Source organism: Apodemus sylvaticus, chromosome 6 (genome assembly GCF_947179515.1).
Source record: "Apodemus sylvaticus chromosome 6, mApoSyl1.1, whole genome shotgun sequence".
Classification (NCBI taxonomy): domain Eukaryota; kingdom Metazoa; phylum Chordata; class Mammalia; order Rodentia; family Muridae; genus Apodemus; species Apodemus sylvaticus.
The window spans coordinates 109561246-109585451 of NC_067477.1; the positions used below are offsets into that span (position 1 = coordinate 109561246).

The following is a 24206-nucleotide window of genomic DNA, read 5'->3' on the forward strand; positions in this document are numbered from 1 at the left end:
TAAGCAGTAGAAGGTAATGTTTCCTCTTCCCACTTAACATTAAGGAGTTCTTCACTTAAAATTCAAACAGGTAGTGCACTCCACCCAGGGCAGGAAGGAATGCAAACTAAAACTAGCAAGTCTCCATTAAGAGTGGCACATGCCTTCCATTCCAGCACTCAAGGGGCAGGGAGATCTCTCTGAAGCCAACCTGGTTTAGAGAGTTCCAGGACAGCCACATACACAGTGAAACTCTTGTCTTGAAATATCAAAATGCCCCCACAAAAAACAAACCAACCAAAAAACCCCACAAAGCAAAAAATAACTAATAATCAAAAGAATAAAACTCTGAGGCTGCAGAGATGATTCAGCAATTAAGATCCTGAATTCAACTCCCAGCAACCACACAGTGGCTCACAACAATCCACAGTAATGTGATCTGATGCTCTTTTTTGCTACACGCAGACAGAACACTCATATACATTAAATATATAAGTAAACCTTTAGTTCACTAGGGCACACAGGCTGTTGACAGTCAAATTTACAAAGTCTGGAAATAGTAAGGTAAATCTTAAACTCAGGTTTGAACCCAATATGTATTTTCCTACAACAGTATCAAGTTTATGCAAAAAAAAACCAAGCTACACGTCTGTGTGTGTGTGAAGTTGAGTGATGTAATCAGGCAATCTCGACAGAGATACAGAGGGATATTTTATCTAGAGAAAAACACAAGACCAGGTTTATTTCATACAATGTTATTCACACATTTCATTTTCTAATTTATACATAATATACAAAGTGAAGATAACATTTCATTTGAGCCAGTAAGAGCCAGGACTTAGACAAACTGGTCCAGAAACAATCTACATCAAAAAGAGACACTCAAGAGTTAAAGCCTAAGTGGATTCTGCCCAATCAGATGTCGTTATTCTGAAATGTCAGAATTTTCTAAAGTTCCATGCCAACATACTAGAAGGTGGAAACGGAGTGGGCACCAAAATTGGCAGATTAATTTTCTACATGAACAAGTATTTTTCTAGAATATGCCTAAAAGTATCAGGAGGACTGGGTTGTCAGCACTGGGAAGTATGAATCAGGACTGCTAGAGGAGGATTCAGTTCCAAATAACTTTCTGTAGGACTTGCCACTTTCCTGAGCCAAGTGACAGCTGCCAGGGCATCCAAAGGGAAGGGTGAGGTCAAACCAGAATGGGCTGCATTTCTGTTACTAATCTCTAACACTGACAACTGCGATCCGAAACCATAGACTGATGAGGGGAAGTTAAATTCAACCCAGGGTCAAGACACTCTGAGACTGGCAAAACAAAGTAGAAAAGGGGAGAAGAGAGTCATTCTACATGAGAGAGAATAGTGCTACTATGACAAGGGCATGCTGATGAACCAGTGTGACCGAGAATGGTGACACATGGCCAGACTTACTGGCCTCATCAAGGAATGTTGTTAGAAAGCTAGAGTAACTCATTATCAATGTGAAAGACTCCTGGCACCCCAAACTTCATGCCAAATTTTAAGGTTCATGATATGAGTAACACAAGGATAGAATCTTTATACTCAATGTTGTGCTCTGATTGTTTTCTTCTGCAGACCTTGAGTAAAAAAAAAAATCCCTTCTACAATTCATCTGCCAGAAATAGCAAGTTCTTTTCAGTTTTCAGCACTGAACATAATTGGGTCAACATAAAGTTTATACAAAATACTGACTTCAACAAAATACAAAGCACTTTCTTTATCTTTCAGAAACTGAATATACAAAGCAATTTTTTCCAAAATATTTTCATAGGCAAAGGATTAAAAACGATTTTAATTATACACATATGGTCACAATTTTGCCTTAAAAAGATTGTTGGGAAATGTACATAAGGCCGCTTGTAAATGTACATCGTGTTACTGTTACAATGTCTTATGTCCAGAGGAAAAATGTTATCATACAGATTTGCTCTTACTTGGGAGTAGGCTATTCAAAAATACAGTACTCTTCTGTACAAAGAAAAAAGTCACATCACATTTAAAGATGGAAAAAGCATTGGCCTCTGTGGTAATCAATCTCAGTCCAATACTTTCTATTCATTATGCACAATACCCTGACTTCAATTGAAAGTGATCCAGATCCTAGCATGTCCATTATTAACAGAGTCAACAACTAAGTTATAAAACAAAGTGTTTCCCACAATAATAAAAAGAAAGCTGGTTCATACTTCTGAAACCATATAAAGATAAAAAATTTGTAAAAATCACTCTCAATTCGGAGAAATAAATTTACATATACAACACTATATTGCCAGGTTAAAGAGGGCAGGGATGGAAATGTACACTAAGATGCAAATGTTCCCCAAAGAGAGAGAACAGATTCCATTTACAGCATGAAGGTTTACAAATGTACACCTGTACAACCAAGGAGAGTCACTATGAAATTAGCAAGGCTTTCATAACAAACACTGAAACAAGATCTGCTTTCAAATTGTAAACGTACATCTACCCCTACACACACAATGCAGTTATTTATAGGAAGGGGAAAAAAAGCTCTCTGAATATGCAATCATGCGTAAATGCTGAGCTATCGGTTCACTTCTCAGTGGCCTCTCTCACATCTATCGGGCTCCTACTTTATGTATCTACTATGAAAACGCAGAATAAACCAACACTTCCTCAACAGTCTAGTAATTCTATAATTAGAACAAAATATAAATTTCCATCCATTCTTGTTGCAAACCAAATTGAAAAGTTAGTATGAAATTTAACTTTTCATTCAGTGCAGTTTTAACTGAATGGAAGTGCCACCATGATTTTGTTTCTAACTCATTACAATTATAAGTATATACAATTCTGTACATTGTCAGGGACATTATAGGGCAGTAATTTTATTAAAACCACATCCACTGTAAATAATGTTATCTCAAATCATTTTATTCTTTTCTGTCTTTCTGAGTTTTTCTTTGCATGATAGTTTGTGAATTACCAAAATACAACTTAACTTTCTTTTTAAAATATTAATAATATTTATGCAGTTGATTGTTAATCTGTTATAAAAGGCTTCACACAAAGGAAAAAAATAAGAACTATAATTCTATATACATCTCTATAAACCTGTTGTGCTATGGGGTTGTAGACCTACCAGACTGCAAGCCAGTTTATTAAAATATTGTACTTTTCCCTTTAAAAACTATTTTTTGTGACTTTACAAGGTATAAATTTACAAAATATGTGACAACTTTTTTTCCTTCTTTTTTTTTTGTGGGGGGGACACAGTTACATCATATACAGGCATTCTGTGCTTCACCAGAAATCCAATCTGATAGGTCTCCACTCAGGGCTGAATATAATTTATAATTCACCACCCCCACCCCCTAAATATACACAAGAACCTTAAAAATTTACAAATGGATGAAGAAAGTCAATAAATAGTTTTGCTTTAAAAAAAAAATCAAAGATTCATAGTTGAATTGTGTTTTGATAATTCACAAAGAAAACCCATTCTTTGAACATGGTTAAATCATCTTCTCCTTTGTCCTTACAGCATTCCATTTGGTGGTCCTCCAATAGGCCCTAGATCTGGGCTGTTTTTCAAATAGTATTTTTCCAACTTGGCCAGTATATGCTTCCCATATGTGTATTTGCGAAGAGTAGTAATGTGAGGTCGAATCTGTAAAATAAATAATCTTGTAAAAAAAAAATCTAAGTTATTATAGTTTCTGGTTTTTAAAAGAGTGTGTGTGTGTCACACATGCAGTCACAGTATGTAGAGGTCAGAAGACAACTTGATTCCCACTATGTAGGTCCTGGAGATTGAACTCAGGTCTTCAGGCTTGGTGACATGTAAGTTTATCTACCTTGCCCAGTTTCTGATTTAAAAATAGCTCCTTAGCCATAAAAGTCTCTCGAAAATGTTTAAAAGGGCATTTACACACTCTTTTTGTCCAATGAATAAACAAGACACTGTCGTGTCATATGCAGACAAGGGACGCTCTATGCTCTTCAAACTTATACTGCTCCTTTCCAGTTAGACCTGCAGTGAATACAGTAACTGTCATGGACGAGATGGGCCCTTTTCTTACCCAGATACAAAGTTAAGATTCCTGGCAATGTCTAGGAAATCATCCTATAAAAATATTTTACCCATGTGCTTTAACTGTTTTCTACTCTGGAGAAATAATCCTATGAAAGTCTGTGTACAATAAAAAGTCACAGATGGAGTTCCTGATCATGGTGTTACCTTGTGCATGATTATCTTTCTCTGAGCAGGCTCGGCCATATCAATCATCTTCTGAACTACATAGTTGGCATACTGATCCTTCATCATGGTGTATAAGGCACTGTGAGGACCATCATTCTGACAGCAGACCTCATCAATCAGTAAAGCTCTCTCAGCACGGGAGGCATGAGTGACACACTTTTCTACTACATTGCTAAAAATTAAAGGCATACACACAGAAACTTTGTTAGTTTTTTTGACAGCCATTTTTCCTTTTCAATTTGTTCCAACTACTAGAAAGCAAATGACAAAATCTCACTTTGTAATCACTTTTAAAACAGAAATTGGTACTGTAGCCCACAATGTGACACCCATAAACTTCACTCTGGGCCTGTTAGAAAAGTACATAGAAGCCGGGCAGTAGTGGCACATGCCTTTAATCCCAGCACTTGGGAGGCAGAGGCAGGTAGATTTCTGAGTTCGAGACCAGCATGGTCTACAGAGTAAGTTCCAGGACAGCCAGGGCTACCCAGAGAAACCCTGTTTCAGGGGGAAAAAAATACATAGAAGGAACTGGAAGAACTAACTATTGCAATACCTGGCAAATTTGTGTTGACTCAGGGATAAGACCTTTCCTCTGATTTCAGAAACAATTTTGCTCTTATCTTCAGGTCGACCATGTTCCAGTACATGCTGAATAACATAATTGCCATACTGATCCTATGACAGACATTTAAAAATTACTTTCCATCTTTAAGAATAATGACTAAGAAAAAATGTAAATCAACTATCTAAAATTCTAGAAGAATCAAGAGAATAAATTTTCTTCACCAATTTTCCAGCTTAACAACAAATTACATTTCTTAAAAAAAAAAAAAAAAACCCTCAGAATACAGACACCTCAAATTATTAGGGGACTTATACCTGTACCAACTGTTCTGTGTGTTGGTGAAGTTCTTCTAAGATGGGTAAGGTCTGCTCTGCGGTGCAGTGCTCTAAGATACGCTGAATGACTCTGCAGCCATAAGGATGGGTTGAAAGCACAAATACCTTGAAATAAATAGAAGGATAGGAAATGTACATTTCCTGTTACTTTTGAATCACTGTATGAGACAGAGAAATGACGACACAATAACCCAGTTTAAACTGGTCAAGTGGTAGATCCGTATCTAACATAATCTGAATGTTTGCATCTTGCAGCACTTGTGATAGAGGTCAGAGACCAACCTGGGGAAGTGTGTTTTTCTTTTCACCATGTGGGACCTGGGGAAATCAAACTCAGGTCATTAGGCTTCATGGCACTTCTTTTACTTCTGAGCCATCTAGATGGCCTAAAGATAATTTTAATCAAAAGGGAATCTAATGAGCAAGGGATGTAGTTCATCTGCCTAATTTGTATAAGGGCCAGGTCAGGACAACAGGCCAAACAACACAATAAAAAGAACCTAGCCATAGGGGAGAGTGGACCGACAATAGTATGAATGGATGGATTTGGGAGAGGTTAGCTGAGCAGTGTGACTGGCGCTATTAACCATTGGGGGTTTAGTACTGATTGGTAGTTATTTTGCTTTGTAAACATAGTTTTATGTTTCTTTTCCTCCTTGGGATCATGGAAAACAAATTTGTAATTACTTTTATCTAATGACTTCTTTACTAAGGAGGCCCACATTCCAATGGACAATCAGTTTTTTGAGACAGGTCCCACAGATTTGGTTCTCAGACATGACACCTAGCTGAGAATGACACTGACCTTTCTTCCAATGCCCTTGCTTCCATCTCCCAGGTGCTTGAGATTTACAGGTGTGTTCAGCTGCACATGACTTACATTTACTATTTTCTGTTTTGTTTTGTTTTTTTAAAGATATTTTATGTAAGTACACTGTTGCTGTCTTTAGACACACCAGAAGAGGGCATCATATCACATTGCAGATGGTTGTGAGCCACCATGTAGTTGCTGGGAATTGAACTCAGGACCTTTGGAAGAGCAGTCAGTGCTCTTAACCACTGAGCCACCTCTCCAGCCCCGATTTTCTGTTTTTAATAAAGTGCCAGGTATAAGCTTGTACTTAAAAGAATGCTAATATTTAAATTATAATTTGCTCTGCTAAGAAAATTAATGCTAAAAATCAATCTTACTTGTCCTTTGAAAGCATCAATGATGAACTGCAGCGACTGTGGCTGAACACATTCAATACATTTTTGTACGACATGGTTTCCATTCTGATCTTTCACACATTTAAGTACGTGACCATCTAGTTCCTTGACCATTTCACTCTGCAAAAGATATTCAACTATTTCACCAAAAAATTCAATTAAATTAAAAATATTTATATGCAACAAAGTTAAAATATTGACACAGAACTAAGTATACTCAAAACTATTTCCCAGTTTTGTTTTAGTATATAGAAATTTAGAACCCATTCAAAATAAAAATTATTAAAGCACATCACTGGATAGTTATGTCTATGACACATGCTGACATAAACCAGTGATGTTGAATTTATCATATATAAACTACAATTTTCACTGTGCACATGTTTTGCAACTATCTTTTTATTATTGTCTTCCCCTACCCCCAACCCAGGGCCTTGTGATGTACCGCTGAGCTAAATCCCCAACTCCACAACTATCTTTTTAATTTTAATTACTGAATGACATTTTTTTGTTTACTGTCTTATTAGAACAGAAAATTACTACTTTGAAGAAATGGGTACTAATTGCATTTAGAAATACAATCTAAAGGTATTGTAAAGGACTCAGTTACACTCTAACATAATTATGGAGGAATCCTGCTAAGTGAACCTACAACACAGATTTATGCTGACATAATAAATTACAAAATTAACTTATCAAATCTAAATAATATACTTTAGAAATAACTTACATTATAAATCTATTTATAATATATTTAAGAATTTAAGAATTATTTATTAACTAGTTCTCATTAAGATGGTCTCAGTCTCTTTTCTTTCTAGACACCTAAGACCCAGCTATGGAAAGGCTATTCTACTTTTGATACCAATGCAGAGATGTTTTTAAAGCTTTGAGTAATCAAATTTGTTGGTTTTCTCCACTGTGACATATTTCAATGACTCTAAAACTAAATATTTCATCTGCAGGAATAATGGAGTTTTCCTATAGATTTTTTTGTTTTGTTTTGTTTTTTGGACTTGGTTTTTTCAAGACAGGGTTTCTCTTATAGCCTTGGCTGTCCTGGAACTCACTCTGTAGACCAGGCTGGCCTCGAATTCAGAAATCCACCTGCCTCTGCCTCCCAGAGTGCTGGGATTACAGGCGTGTGCCACCACTGCCTGGCCCTACAGATTTTTAATTTTGTGATTAAAGCATGTGTGCGTGCACACCCCTACCACCTCCTCTTCGCTGGCTAGTTTTATGTCAACTTGACACAAACTACAGTATTTTGGCAGAGGGAACCTCAACTGAGAAAATGTTCCCATCAGATTGACCTGTGAGAAAGCCTGTGGTGCCTTTTCTTAATTAGTGATGGATGTGAAAGGGTCCATAATCACTGTGGGAGGTGCGGCTCCGAGTCAGGTGGTCCTGTTGGATGCTGTGGGAACACAGGCTGAACAAACCATGGAGAGCAATAGGGTGAGCAGCATCCTCCCACCATCTCTGTATCAGCTCCTGCCCTCACCTCCAACGTGTGAGTGAGTGAAGAAGTAAACCCTTCCACCCTCAGTTGCTTTTGGTCATGGTGTTTTATCACAGCAATAAAAATCAACTATGACATCCTCGTCCCTGTTTTTAAACTGTATAATTTACTTTTATTGTAACAGTCAAAAATGACTTTCTAAATTATTACCATAAATTTAAGAATAAATAATCTATTTTGTTCAATTATATACCCATGTAATCTATGAACACATAAAATAAGTTCATACTGAAAGTAAGCTTAAGATCACACAAGAACCTACTAAACAATTAGTGTGCCACATAGCATATTAAAAATTTAGTAAATGAACATTTATTCTTATATCTTACTCTCAATACTGTTATCTATGTCAAATTATTTTAAAGATTAGATTCATAACTTAAATATTCAGACCATCATTCAAAACATATGTATTTCTTTTCTTTCAAATCAGTATATATGTTTTCCAAAAAATGTATGTGTGTTTCTGTGTGAGACTTGCCACATGTGCTTGTGTCTGAACTGAACTTGAGTCCTCTGTTACACCAGCATGTGCTCTTTCCAGCCAGCACCAAAGAAGTCAATCTTGTTAGAAGAAATATTAGGGTTCTTCATTGGTTAGACTCTTTATATATAAATGGTATATACACACATGTATGATATACTAACTGGAATACAAGAATGCTATTTAAAATTCTTAAAATAGAAATATTAGGTAGACCCCCTCAAATAAACACTAGAGCAGTGAAGAGCATGTTGAAACTGCATATACAAGGTAGTGATAGCAAAGACGCATCATTTGGCATTTTATCGGCCAAATGTAGGTACTCATTACATTGAGAGGCAGTGAATGGATCAAAGGTCTGCTTTAGAAAATTTAAATAACAATGAGCTGTTTTAGATACACTTTATAAAAAGATCTTAAGTCACTAGTAGAAATGCTTAGGTCATTTTTCCTCAAGATTTTAAGGTAAAAGAAATTTTAAATTAAATATTACAGAATTTTTCTCTCAACTTACAATTACCTGCTGATCAGAAGAAATAGATTCTAATGCTTTTTGAATGACACGGCAGCCATACATCTGCAAGGCTAATGGTAGAACATGACCACGAATACGAGTAGCCAGGGCTAATTTCTGATCCAAACTTCCAAACTGAAATAAGAAATGAACATGACAGCACTTTGCAGTTACAAAGCTCATCAAATAGTATATTGGTTCCTGAAAAATGACTGTTGCCCAACTTTAGAGCTATTTGCTAGTAAAACTGAAGGAGTATACGAACCATAAATGTACCTACCTCAAAAAACTTCTGTATAACATAGTTTCCAAAAACATCTGTCATTAACTGATAGGCTGCCTGTAGAATTTCATTAAATACCATCTGTCGTTCAGCTGGAGTAGCTCTCTCTAGCTTTTGCTGTATGAATCTATATGGGAAAAAAATTAAAAATCATCTGCATTCCCCATCTTTTGTGTGTAAAAAGGATCTTGTGATATAGGTCAGGCTGACCTAAAATTCACTATGTGCCACTTCCATAAGCAAAATTAAAACTTTTTCTTTTATCCTTTCAGAGAGAGAGAGAGAGAGAGAGAGAGAGAGAGACAGAGACAGTCAGACACAGACAGACTCACCACATAGCCCAGGGAGAAACATTTAGATTCCTTTCTTTTTAAAGGTATCTGTGTTCAAAAGAAACAGCATACGTAACGAACCATAACCACCTACCTGGAGCCATGCTGGTCTTGAGAAAATTCGACTATATGTCCAATTAAGTCTCTGAGCTGAAGGTTGGGGAAGCGGTTGTTCCTGAAATCTTCCAATAATCTACTGCGGCCAGAGGGCATGATATCAGATCTGTTATAGCGGAGCCGAGAAGGAGGAAAGAGCTGGCTGCTGGAGCTAAACAGACTGGAAGTGCTTGAAGCACTTCGGTATTTTGCTTCTGCTCCAGGTGCTGCAGAGATATACCGACCACTACCATTTGTCAGTCCTCCTACAACAAAGCAGCTGTGGTCAGCAAATAGTTCTGACAAGTTATTCCACAGACAAAAGTTATATAACTATAAATTTAGTCAAATAAGCTTCAACAAAGCTCTCCATTGTATTAACAGGCAAGTTATAATTAGCTAGTAAAACACAGATCTAGAGCATGGGAATGGTTTAAATTTCAATTGCAGCCTTAGGAAGTAGCTCAGTGGTAGAGTGTCTGGCCTAAAACACTCAAGGCCCAATACCACAGAAAAAAGTCCATTTACAGTATAATGGAGTAATATTGAGAGCTAAATCTGTACTTTTGGGGAAGACATCGAAAATATATTATCAGATATACTTTGAGGTAAAGACAAGTCATTTTTAGTCAATCTTTTTAATGTTTGAAACTTTTTAAAACTCATGGTATATATAATTAATATGTTTTGTTTAAACTTGAAAATGTTTTATTAAAAATATTTCCCATAAAATCCTATTATTTTTTAAATAAGGAATGGTGGTATAAGTTATTCCTATAACCATAAGCCTCCAACGTGTTTATTCCATACAAGAAAATGAAAGGTAGCTAACAGAGACAAACTTAAATGAGGAAATTGCTTCTATTATGAATAACAGCTAAAGTACTTGACAGTGTCCTTTTAAAACAGAAAAATGTAAATATGATTATAAAATGCAGATTTAGTAGTTTACAAAAACAATAACCTTCATCAGCTGTACTTAAACTAATTGTACACACAGTAGTGCCACATAGTCAGTCCAGGCCACAGTATAGAGATGATCCCAATACCAATGCAAAGACAGAGTCCAAAGGAAACAAAAAGGACTGGGAACATGAAGTTTAATGCTGCAGTTAGAGCATTCTCTTTCTTCTTCGACCTTTAGCATCTATTCTAACTTATTTTTCTGTTAAATTTCCCATTGTACAGTGCAGCAAACATTTATACGAATCATTAACCCTTTGTTAAGTATCACCAAACTACATGATATCCTGCATATCAGATATTTATAACTCATAACAGTAGCAAAATTACAGTTATGAAGGAGCAACAAAATAACTTTATGGCTGGGGGACACTACAGCATGAGGAACTGTATTAAAGGGTGGCAGCATTCGAAGGGCTGAGAACCACTGACCTAATATTCTTAGGGAGAAACCCATGTGTTGACTTGATGGTGGCAGACTGGAGTTTGGTATCTTCCACCCACAGAAAATTGAATTAACTACCAGAAGATCAAAGAGGGTAAAGAAAAGGTTACCTTATGAAACCTTCAGAGTATGGGCAAATCTACACATTTAGTTTGGACCTCTAGTCTTCAGACCATTTATGTTCTGTGAAATCAACTAGCTGTTCATTCATTGACTGGGAATACTGAGCATTACTATGCTTAAACGCTGAGTATATGACCTACCTCAGTGTGAATGATAGGACAATAAAACATAGGACTGTTACTTCAATCTGTTAAAGATGCAATAATACAGTATTCCCAGATTAAGGATCCAAATGCATTGTTTTTCACATTATTTAAAAATTCTGTATATACACATACTAAAATCTTTCTATATTGCTCTACACTGGCAACATTATTTTATGTTCTTTCTAACAATGTCATAGATATCATCATTTTAGTAACACTGCAACACAAATATAGGCCTGAAAAGCTAATAACTTAAACAAGAAAGCACACCTACTAATTAGTCATGCTGAATAATTAAAGTTTTCAGAAGTGCTCTGCTACATTTCAAGAAAACATTTAATATTGTAAGCTTGGGAAATGACTAACACTATTAAAAAAGATATAAACTATTATATTTAAAATTTCAATTATAGTTCCACATAAACATTTTTTGTTGGAGAAAAGAAAAGTTCTGCATGTTTAAATACTGAAGTGAACCTAGCAAGAAGTATAACTTTGTCCACCATCTTAATAATAGGCTATTATAAAAGAACTAATGGAACAATTCTGTCACATTAATGGAAAATTAAATGGGAATATACACAGACACTGGGTAACGGTAGAACAGAAAACCAGCCACATAATAAGTAACTGATTATTTTTAATGTTTTTGATTCTTTTCTAAAAGTAGTTTAGACAGCAGATAGTCTCTAATGCTTGAATTAAATAAATAAATGGGTGTATGATATCATTACCTACTACACATGGTATTTATAACCGCCCTCCCACAGACTAGGTTTTAACATACAACCCATACAGGCTTCATTCTTCAGACTAGTATTATATTATTTTCTCAAAAACTTACCGTGCTAACTCCATTACTCCATCAAAAAGGAGTGGTTCTGTATGGTTTTAAAAAACTGCTTGGATTTTACATCTTCCATGAAAACTAACTCCTTCTAAGATAATGAACACAAGAACACTCTGAAAACTTATTTACCCATTCCTCATTAAAAGGATCAGCAGAGTAAATTTCTACTAGATAAGTATTAATACATGAATAAAGGTTACTTCATTTTTTTCTAATTTATTTTGACTTCTTGACTAAATCCTCTTGCCATAGTTTAAAAAAAAAAAAAAAGAAGACATTAAGGTGCATCTGTTATTTCTTTTCAAATATTCCTAATAAGATTTCATGGCTAGTGGCCTTAAAATTTTTTAAAAGCTTATTTATTTTCCTGGGTGTGAGTAATTTTCCTGCATTTATGCATGTGTAGCACATACATGCCTATGCCCTCAGGGGTCAGAAGAGGGCATCAATCCCTTGGAACAAGAGTGACACATGATAGTAAGGTAGATACTGGGAACTGAAATCGTCCTCTCCACTAGCACTTATGTGCTTTTAACCAATGAGCCACCTCTCCGGCAATTCAGTTACCTTTCTTGATTGAGGTTAGGAAATTATGGGAGTTGAGATTTTTCTTTTTAAAGCCATGATTATTATCAAGTATTTAGTAGCATCAAAGTTTGTTCCATAAGTTATGAATATAAATTGTATTTTGAGCACACAAAGCACATTTATTTTCTCCCTTAGTGTTATTAAGTGGTGGTACTGAACTGAACTGGAGATAGTATTGAGAAAGATGTACCAAGCTTAGAAGACTCTTTAAAAAAAGATAATAACCAACTATACACATACAATACAGAGCAAAAAACCCACAACTGACCCAAAACCAAAACAAAACAAAACCGTTGACCTGTAGTACAATAATTATATACATACCAAAAAAAAAAAAAAAAAAAAAAAAAAAAAAAAAAAAGAAATCTGAAATCCACAACTTTTTGAGAGCCAATCTGCTACAATAAACTGTTGCTCAGGCTGGCCTTGAACTTCCTAATCTTCCTGCCTAAATGCTAGGATCACAAGAGTATGACAGACTCCACACACTCAGCCAAGTTTAACATTTCTTCAAGTTATAGAAATAACTTTCTTATTTGTATCTATTAGGAAAAATAAACCTAAAAAAACAATCCTAACTACAAACCTGCTAGCAACAAATTTAATATAAAAACTATAAAAGAAAGCTATTGTTTCTACAGGAGAGAATTACTACCTTCCTACAGAAATCAATTATTCAATGAAGGCAACAAGGCCACAAATAATAAACCTGATGATGGTGGACAAAGGCTGGGATTCTTTTCAGCCAGAGTATATCACATTAAGTATTTAACACCAGATAAATTTAAAATATTCACAACTTTTCTTAGGTCCTGTATCAAATTCTTATCTACCAAAAAAAAAAAAAAAAAAAAAAATCACAAACCACACCAAACCAAATTTAAAGCAGTAATTAATAAACAACATGAAAGACAGACACTTAGTAAGCAATTCATCTTAGTATGAATTAAGTTGCTCAATTATGAATATTTGTAAAGCCATGAAGACCTTTATCAAGTAATAATTTTAAAATGAGCAATAAATCATTTTAAGACATTGTATTGAAATGAACTATAATTTAGTCAACTAGCGAGCAAAAAGTCTAAAGACAACACTAAACAAATTCACTTTCTCTATCAAGTTACAATATATTTAAGTTAAAATTTGCTATTTGTATTTATTATTATATAAATATTTAAGATTCTAAAGTTGTAGAATAAGATCCTTTTGACTTATCCACACATATATTACAAAAGAATCCTTTGAGAAGTATATGAGTAAACCATACAGTCATGGTCAAAAAATTGTTTTGTCTCTTATTTTATGACTAAAAACTAACCAGTTCATTTTTAAAATGGTGTGGTGTGTGTGAAACAAGAATCAAAGCTCATTGCCCTCATTCAGACATATACAATTGCTCCAGGGCAACTCACTGATAAGACCATCTTTTCATATATTAGAGTAGCAACTATGGTCATGAATAAGGTTATTAAATGAGCATATCTATTTCTGGGTACTCTTATTTGTCTATGATAATGTCAAAAATTCTAGTTACTATGACTGTTTAAGTTTTGGTACTTGATAGTATGAAGTTCTTTTTAAGTGTACTTCTAAACTATTTAAGTATTCTTGGTTATACTTTTCCAATTAGATTTTCAAAATCAGTTAATAAATTTGTTCCATAAAACCTGAAAAAAAACCAAACAAAAACAAACAAACAAACAAAAAACCCCTCAATACATTAAATGTACCCATTTAGTAGAAGAAACTTGGTACCTTTGTAATACCAAACCACAAAAAGTGCAAAAATAACATGAAATGGGAAGAGGAACAATGGAAAAAGAGTAAAATAGTAAAGTAGTAGTAAATGATCATAATTAGGTCAGCAATGCTGGAAAAGTCAAATTTAACACAAATGCTCTCTTCTATAAAATATTCTAAGGGTGAGCCGGGCGGTGGTGGCGCACACCTGTAATCCCAGCACTCTGGGAGGCAGAGGCAGGCGGATTTCCGAGTTCGAGGCCAGCCTGGTCTCCAGAGTGAGTTCCAGGACAGCCAGGGCTACACAGAGAAACCCTGTCTCGAAAAAACCAAAGCCAAAAAAAAAAGGCCAAAAAAAAAAAAAATTCTAAGGGTGAACATGCATTTTAAAACAAAAATTCCCTCCTCCTCTTAAAAATGTATTGATTCAGAGTTAAGGTCAATGGAACATAGAAAAAAGGGTGAAACTACATGAGGAAAGACGATAGCTGACAAAGTTAAAGGTTTATATGAAAATCCAAGGGATCTTTGAGCTAAATATCAAGTATGCCCTTGGAGGCAAACTATAACAAAGAATTAATTTTTTTCATGATACCCCTTTTTCATATAGGAACTAGAAAATGCAGGGAGTACTGTGTTATGAAAGCGTAGCTTCTGCTACAGGATACTTACTACCAATCAGTTATAAACCTATTTCCAAACTCTTCACTTCCCCAAGTCTATACAACTGTATTCCTCATCTAAATGTTTAAGGCTTATGTTTTTTCAAATTTTAGAGTATTTACGTAAACGGAGTTCAATGTTAAGTACCCTTAGGCTGATAATCTGAATGGAAATGTTCCAATAAGAGAGACTTGTGTCCAGTGGAAGATTCAAGTTTCAGTAAGATGCCCGTCTTGTACTAATTAAACATGTTCCTTGAATGATCTACTGTCAAAGTAGATCAGTCAAGTACTCTGTCTTAAGTCTGTGATCATCTTAACTAAATTAATTGAAGAAAACATTCACAAACATTGGAACCAATGAGATGTTTAAAGGGTTCGATGCTTAATTTTCACTGTCAGTTTTATTAGATTTGGAAATCAAATAGGAGACAGACCTCAAGGCTTATCTGTAAGGGTATTTCCAGGGAGGTTTATCTGAGGAAAACTATCTCTGATGTGGTCAGCACCATTCTACATCCTGGGTTTCCAGAATGAACAAAAGGGAATGCAATACTAGCATTACTAGTCATGTCTCTCTGTAGCCTGACTCTGCAGTCAGCTATCCAACTACCAAGATGCCATGACTCCCATGCTATAATGGATTATATGTTTAAGCCACGAGTAAAAATACACTCTTTCCCCTTATTGCTTCTGTTGGCAATCTGATTATAGCTATGAGAAAATAACTAAATAAAAAAGATAATGAACAAAAAAATTATAAGGACAAAAGTAAAACCATTCAGCCTTAAAACCAGTACAACCAAATCTCAATAAATTTTTATGTGCAGCCATGTGTGGTAGTGTACACCTTTACTCCCAGTACTCAAGAGGCAGAGACTGAACTCTGAGTTCCAGGCTGCTAGAATCACATAGTGGTTTTTTTTGTTGTTGTTGTTGTTTTGTTTTGCTTTTTTTTTTTGATTTTTGGATTTTGGTTGTTTTTCGAGACAGGGTTTCTCTGTATAGCCCTGGCTGTCCTCGAACTCAAAAATCCGCCTGCCTCTGCCTCGCAAGTGCTGGGATTACAGGCGTGCGCCACCACTGCCCAGCCTCACATAGTGCTAAGATCCTGTTATAAAAACAAAATTTTATGCAGAAAGCCAATCATAAATTGTTCCACAAAACACAATTTTACAATCTCTTTACATTTAACCCTCTCATGAGGAAGACATCTTGCAGAGCTGCAACAGTACCTTATCACACATGAGAACTGATGTATGATCTTCTGAGAGCTGAGTGTGATGTCCTATAGCCTGTCTGTGAGCTGCCCATCTAAAGTTAGCAAATATTTCATGGAGAAGGTACATACTTGAACTTCGAAGGTACTTAGTCAATATCTCTCATGGAAATCTCAAGAATAACTAAATTGAGAAAGGAACCTTGAAGTCTATTAATATTATATTAAAAAAAAAAAAAAAAACCAAAACCTTAGGAAACAAGATCTTCAATATAATGTAAATATTACTTCCTGAAAGGCTAGTTAAAATACAGTACTCAAACACCTTTAAAAACTATATTCCGTTCCCTCTGTAAGAGCATAATAGAAAAGGAATAATATCACAGGTCAAAACTGTAGGCTGGCCTCAAGTCTTTCAGTTATGAGTCTTTTTCTTTGTTTTATGTATGCTTACTTTTTCTTTGTTTTAAATGAATTTATCATTGAACCAGGGTATGCCCACATTAAGGATGAAATGACAAATATAAAGGTGTTTTAGAGAAAAAAAATACTAACACTATTTAGTTAACACTTCAAAATATTTCATATTGGTTTTATGCTTTTATTAACAATCATACTTAGACATAAAAATGGAAGACAGTTTTACAACTAACTTGGCCATACTTGTTCACTCTTAACACATTTCCTCTAAGGAGAACCCGAGTAAGTCTGTCAAAGTCAGCAATTCTTAGCACATAACTACTAAATGTGTGTGTGCGTGTGGGGGAGCACTCTTGACAGTAAATAATGCCCCATTTTTAATATAAAATGTTCTGATTAGGAGAAAAAATAAATTCTAGAAATGTGTGATCCAGAGTTAATGTTTTCCTATTTACTTACTTATCAGAGCCACCTTACAATAAACTAGTATCACTGAGTTCAAAACTCATACTATATATTTTAATATCTCTTTTCTTGGGGGTGGAGGCACATATCTTGAGAATGTCATTTAGTCTACAAAACCAAGGAAGGCCATGCAAAATGGTGCTTTAAACCTAATAAGTCCCAAATTTATCTAAATATGAAGACCATAAGCATTAGGCAAATTAGAAATCACTAACATATTTTAAGTTTGTTTTCCCTCACCTAAAAAGTGGTGACATAGAATTGCTCTAAGGGGGCCAAGCACAGTACAACTTATGGTTTAAAACTGACAGTAACTAATTATTCTGAGAGTTAGAAAATAAAAGAATGAAGCATTATCCTAATCACTATAGGAATAACCTTTTAGAGTAACCTCATAAGTTATAAAGGAAAAATTATCATAGAGAATTTATAGATTAATAATATTAAAGCCACACCATTTTATAACCCCTGAAGAATATTTGAGGCAATGGCCATAAGGTGCTAAAAAACATCATGTAGACTAGATTGGCAATCTCACAAAGGAGAAACCCATGTTCCTCGGTTCAGTTTAACACAACAGAAGTACTCAGAATCGTACCTTACCAAAAGAAGCCCATCAGCATACTTATTACCTGACCAAGCTTCTAGAATAGAATTCCATTTACAGGAAATACCAAGAAGTAGGCATATGCTTACCACCACCATAGGGAAGCAAGCGGCAAACTCAAGAATGTGAGAAAGTCAACAGGACAATTTCTTTAACAAATGAATGAAAGAAAACAAGAAAAAAAAAGATGGGGAAACAACTATAAATGAAAAGACAATTAAACAAAAGCTTTTGTTTAACTGGACTGTGACGCAAATGACTGATATTTAAGCCAAACAAACAGATCAGTCGAGAAGAAATTAAAGTATGATAACAATGTTGTAGGTATAGTATTAGAGAAACCTGGTTTTATACTACATATTGAAAAGCTAAAACTATTTTTCATTCTTCTGAGCTCACTATATTAAAAAATATAGGTTCTAAATCTAAATTTTTTTTAGAAAAATATTCAAAATGTATGGACTAAAATAGTTTTCCAATTGAAGTGACTCTACCAAGTCTAACGATAATCTGATTAAATATTTACTCTTTGAAAAGGCCTTTTAACAAGCAGATTGTCATTTTGGGCAATTCCTGTGGGATTAGACAGCTAGCATAATCGAAAGGGGAGCTGAGGTTTACAGTCTCATCAAGACCATTGGGAATGCTGATCCCAAGAACCAATGACAACTATGATAGATGTACGTTGATTAGTTCAAATCCTGGTCAAGAATAACCGAGAATTTTAACCAATTCTTGTAATGAAGGGGGATTTACTTTTTTTGATATAGGGGCCTTGCTAAGTTTCCTGGCTAACGTTAATTTGGACCTTAGCCTCTGAAGTAGGTGGGATTACAAATACATGCTAATATGTCCTCACAGGGAAGAATTTTATGCAGGCCAAGTAAGATGATTTATATAAAATCAAATATGTAAATTCTACTTCCATAAAGTATTTTACATATCAGCAATCTTGACACTCACTCACAAAGAAATCTAATTCAATGATAGTTCAAAATCACTTTCTAAACAACCGAGGCAGCAAAAGTAGAAAGATCATCATTAATGTGAATGCAAATTCTAGATTAGACAGGCCTTAGTAGCAATACCCTGTTTAAAAAAAATACTTTTAATGTCACAAAGCATAGAAGCTTTGCATCGTGATTAAATCGTAAGCAGAGAATAGATTATTTTCATGAATATTATATAAAGAGTAAATTCATGAAACCTGAGTTATTTTCAATTTGGTGTGGAAACATTACTAGTAACATAACTAGACTAGGAGCTAACAAAAGAAGATATTATAGGTAAATTACTCATTACAATCAGAATGTGTTTGAGCATCTGATTTCCAATTAACGCTTTGGGTATAACAGTGCTAGGTTTAACACAGGACTCTTGTTCAGATGTGATTTCCCACCAATTGACCAAAATTCCTTCTCTAAACAATAAGGCCAAATTATTTACTGTCTAACAAAGAGAAAGACACATCCACACCGTAGTGCAATTACAAACACCTGAAGTGTCACATATATTCAATTTATTAACAAGTTATATAGAACAAGTCTATTTACACAGGCTCTAGGTAAACAAACACACACAGTAACAGTTAACAGAACCTGATCTGCAACTTACCTATGAAAAGATGACAGGACACAACAAATATAATTTTAACAAACACAAAACTAGCTGTCTGTCTGTCTTTAATTTGCTTTTGGGTTTTTGAGACAGGGTTTCTCTGTGAAGCTCTGACTGTCCTAGAACTAGCTCTGTAGACCAGGCTGGCCTGGAATGCAGATATCCACCTGCCTCTGCCTAAAAAAAAGGCATGTGCCACGACACCCAGCATTTTATGGTTCTTATGTCTCAAACTTCTAAATACATTTTCAAAGGCATGTCTTACCAAACAGCTCTTGTGACTAAGACAGTTGATAATAGAGGCTTAGGCTATAAACTGTAAGTTTGCTAAGTCTATGAACAGGGATGTAAGACAGACCTCAGGACCCTATCCAAATAGACTAACTGCTACATATTCAAAAGAGCAAATCTTCCAAAGAGCAAAATTTCAGAATTTGGGATGCATGACCAGAGTCTTTTATGTAGTCTGTTTATAATAATGTTACTTTTTAAAAATCACAAGGTATCTTAAATATTTCCAAGCAACAGAACCGTTCAGTTTCATCTGTACTTAAAAATAATCACAAAAATCCATAGCCTAATCTTTAATGGCAGAATTATTTGATAAGACAGGGATTTATATACAGCTAATAATGTCTCAAAATTCTTCAAAATATACTGTTTTCCTTATGGACAAATACTTCCTAGGAGAGGAATAAAGGATAAGCACCAATTTAATAATCGGGAAGTGAGGATAATTTTTAGGTAGAGATAGAAATAAAAGTTCTAAATGTTTCACCTTTAGGAATAGAACACACTCAAAACATTTTTCCCCCTTTAACATATTCAAAAGAGAAGTCTATCAATTTCTCTAATGCACACACATTAACTGATATTCTCTGATATAAGTTATAGTAAAATGGCCAATATTGTACTAAACTAAATTATTTACATCCCATTACTATATAACTAATATTTTCTTGTGGTGTGCAAAAACTTTTGACAGTAAAAATTTCTTTCACTATTATGTATATACTTGACTTTCAGATGTTCTAAAACACATAAATCAAAAGCACAGACAAGAAAACATACACCATTGTATGTCATAAAAAGAACATAAAATACAAAAGAGGGTCTTTACCTTACTGTACATTAGACCCTCACTTTGAATTTCAGGAAGTAGAACTTTTTCAAAAGGCTAGTATCTAAAAGCAAAAGCAATTTGGCATGTTTTATCCAACATTCAATATTTTACACATATTATAAACACACACACAAACACACATACATGTATACATACAAATAAAAAGGGTTTTGGGTTTTTTTTTACCTAAATGCAAACTGGATGAGGATCCATGTGATGAAAGTGATGGCGGTGGCGTAAGTGAATGTCCTGGAGTTTGGCTTGGCAGAGGCATGCCTATTGGACTTGGAGAGGAGGAAAATCCCAGACTATTGTAAAATGGTTGCCCTATGGGTGCTAGGCTGCTACTAGATCTTTTGTACAAGTCAGAGCTAGTAGATAGAGACTCTCTCCTTGTGGCACTACTACTTGCAGAACTGCCAACTGAAGAAGAAATAAAAAAAACCCTAATTACATACAGTGTTAACTGAATAAAACCTATCCCCAACCAACTCTTGCTGGGCAATAATAGAAGTGATCACAATAATTATTTTAGAAACATTATGGAGATGATAATTACTGTGATAACATATCAACTTATTAATCATAAAAGGGTATAAATGCACCCCAATAAATAAGCAATCCTTAACAGAGCAGCTATATGATTCATTATTTCACACATATTTTACCATCGACACATATAGTTACTGTGCTTTAATACCCTGGTATGATTTATAAACTCTGAATTGCAAAGTTGTCTGGTTTAGGTCATAAAAAAGATTAAATTCAAATAAGGTTTACTTTGGTATTATCCTGCTGTCTGGAACCTGTTGTTTTTTTAAGATTTCAACTCAATACCAAAAAAAAAAAAAAAAAGATTATATTAATAAATGGAATATTCATAAATTTCCCTCACCAGTCATATCTGACTTAGATTTTAGCTATGTTCAAAATGAAGCCCATATTGGCCCGAATATTACTAGCTGGCTGTGAAACACAAGCAGGAGCTAACTTCTCAGCATTGTTCATATAACTTTCTAAACAGAAAAGACCCAACCACCAAGCATTTTCTTGGAAAAGTAATGCCTCTCTTTACTGAACCACACTAAAAACTTTCTTACCCTTCAGGATCCTTCATTTTTTTTTTTTTTTTTCAAGATTCTAGGACTGGCCTCCTAAGCTCCTTATCCAAGTTAGAAGTTTCCCTAGCCCTCAGCTGGCTATGAATGTATGCTAGGAAACATAAGCTGGCTGTAAAGCAGCGTGCATGTGTACAGTCGAATCCTTTACTGAGCGCATAAAAGGGATGTCCCAAATTTTTATCTCAAGACTCATTTATAACCAATACTCTCAATTAAGTTTCCTTCTTATTTTAAAGTATCAGTCTCTTTTAACCAAATACCTTTCATTTAACATTTTTTTCACCTAAAAAAACTCCTTTCCCCAATAAGAACAAGCTCTATATTCGGACCAATATGGCAATTCTTTTCAAGGAATTGTAAAGTCTACTAAATCTTGGATTTTATATTGCAAGTCATATATAAGTAACTCATACATGTATATAATAAGTAGGTCATACCTAGTATGAATTAAAGAAAACAATTAGAAAACATAATAAGTAAACCAAGTTGAGCTTCTAACAGATAGAAACCATAATTACTCAGATTTGGTCAAATTCAAATACCTATAAAGAAAAGGGGGGTGGGGGTGATGACAACTGCACAGGCAAAAAATTATACTGCAATACTGACTTTCATAGCATCCAATGAGATTTCTAAAATACTGGCTATGTCTCATGGAACATTTCACATTTTAAGACCTTATATATGATAATTAGAATCGGCAAGGAAGCTATATGCACTTTGATAGTAAAACTAAATTAAGCCTTAATGTAATAAACCTTTTTGGTTTGGTGTCGTCAAAATGTCAGTGTGTGCTATATCAAATATGCTAATTTAAAAGGACACTGTCAAAGTGATTGCTTAAAGTATATATTACATATTATACTTATCTTAGACTCCATTTATTTTAATAAGCAATTTAACTGATAAGGAAGGTTACCAGCTCTTTTGAGAGCAGCAGCATTATCACTCCTTGGCCAAATAACCAAAAGAAACTGGTTGTGACACATGTAATATATTCCCCCAAAGAGTAATCAAGATAAGTCTTTAAAAAAAAAATTTCAGAAATGACTTCAAAATATAAAGAGGTTCTTTAAATTTTGTTTTGTCTGTAAATTACATGCAACATTGACAAACAATATGTACCTAAGATACTAATTAGGTAGACAAATGATGGAAGCACTACTCATTCATCAACTATGCATAAGACATTAAATCACAAACTTTCAATTAAAATGTCACTTTAGAGTTAACAGGTCATAGAAAGCATGATTTAATTGTTACATTAGAGTAGCTACCACTGCCTGGCATATTTGATACTACTTAAAAATAAAACTATCCTATCAGTAAGAAGAGCTATGTAAAAACAGACAACTATGTATTTTAGCTTCCACTTAGTATGCAATTGTGTGACAGGGCAGTAACAGGTTTAATGGTACAAATGTATACCACTTGAATGGACTCTCACAAAAAGTCAAAAAGAATGGAGAAGATGAAATTTATCTAGAGGCAGTTAAAAGTACCAAATGCAATGCCCCCTACTTTTTAATTATTAATTTTTTAATTTCATTTTTATATGATACTGGGAATTGAACCCAGGGTCTAACGCACACTAGACAACCACTCTAACCCTGAGCTATATCCCTAGTCCTAATGTTCCTAAAAGCAAGATAAAATGACTATTTCCTAGACCAGGCACCAGAATTCAGCATGTGATGCTTAAAAGTGAGTAAGGCATTAGTGCCTTAAGGTTAGGGGAAACTCCTAACTCTGAGATAGATGGGAATCTGAAGAACGATCTAGAATCTAGTATAATCTAGAAATCTGCACTAGAGCATCAATAGCATACATTAGAGAAAAGAATATGGAGTTTATCAAAGCTGTTTTTCCTCAAAGGATTGTAAGGGGAAAATAGCTGTAATTTAAAAACTACTTATGTCCAGAATGTTTATATTTTAAAGTGTATGTTCTATGAGTTTTGGTCAGAACATTTAGAATTCTTTCAGGACAATGTCTCAATTGGGTTAGAATTAAAGAATGAGTCTAATGGGAATGCATCATCTGGACATAAAAATAATCAACCCTAAAAGGAATGAACAAAGTAGAAAATTTAAAGGCCTGGGCAGGGGAGTTGGCTCAATGTCTAAGAGCACTGGCTGCTCTTCCAGGGGACACAGGTTTTAAACCAGCATCCATGTGATCGCTTACAACCAACTCCAGTTCCAGAGGATCTCACGCCCTCTTCTGGCCTTCAACTGCACACATGTAGTGCAAAGACATACATGCAGGCATAACACCCATACACATAAAATAAAAAATTTAAGAGAGCTAACACAAATACCAAATTCACCAGATTTACCCTACGCTATACTCATTATTTAAAAATACTGTTAGGAAAATAAAGCATTCCTTTATTATATTTCTTGAAATTGAAAGTGCTTTTGATGCCCTACAAGTTTATAGCTTTCTACAAAGATGAATATTAGGTCAGAAGAAACATCAGGAAAATGGCAAGTACCTGATAACTAGTAGTACCACATTAGTTTTGCCATTTTATTTCTTTTC

The 24206-nt window shown here is 34.6% G+C and overlaps 1 protein-coding gene across 11 annotated transcripts in view; it reads right to left on the bottom strand.

Moving 5' to 3' along the window:
- Positions 1–718: 718 nt before the first annotated feature.
- Pum2 (pumilio RNA binding family member 2) overlaps positions 719–24206 on the bottom strand; it is an 82413-nt gene continuing 58925 nt past the window's right edge. For 6 of the 11 annotated variants that reach the window (XM_052186132.1, XM_052186131.1, XM_052186127.1 and 3 more), the window contains 9 exons: positions 20728–20964; positions 9572–9839; positions 9143–9272; positions 8863–8997; positions 6325–6462; positions 5113–5238; positions 4787–4908; positions 4210–4402; positions 719–3639 (listed from right to left, as the gene is read on the bottom strand). In XM_052186132.1, the coding sequence (XP_052042092.1) occupies positions 3508–3639; positions 4210–4402; positions 4787–4908; positions 5113–5238; positions 6325–6462; positions 8863–8997; positions 9143–9272; positions 9572–9839; positions 20728–20964 (1481 nt within the window). In that variant the 3' untranslated portion in view covers positions 719–3507. The remainder of the gene's footprint in view (positions 3640–4209; positions 4403–4786; positions 4909–5112; positions 5239–6324; positions 6463–8862; positions 8998–9142; positions 9273–9571; positions 9840–20727; positions 20965–24206) is intronic. The other 5 variants (XM_052186138.1, XM_052186130.1, XM_052186136.1 and 2 more) reach the window with 3 other exon arrangements.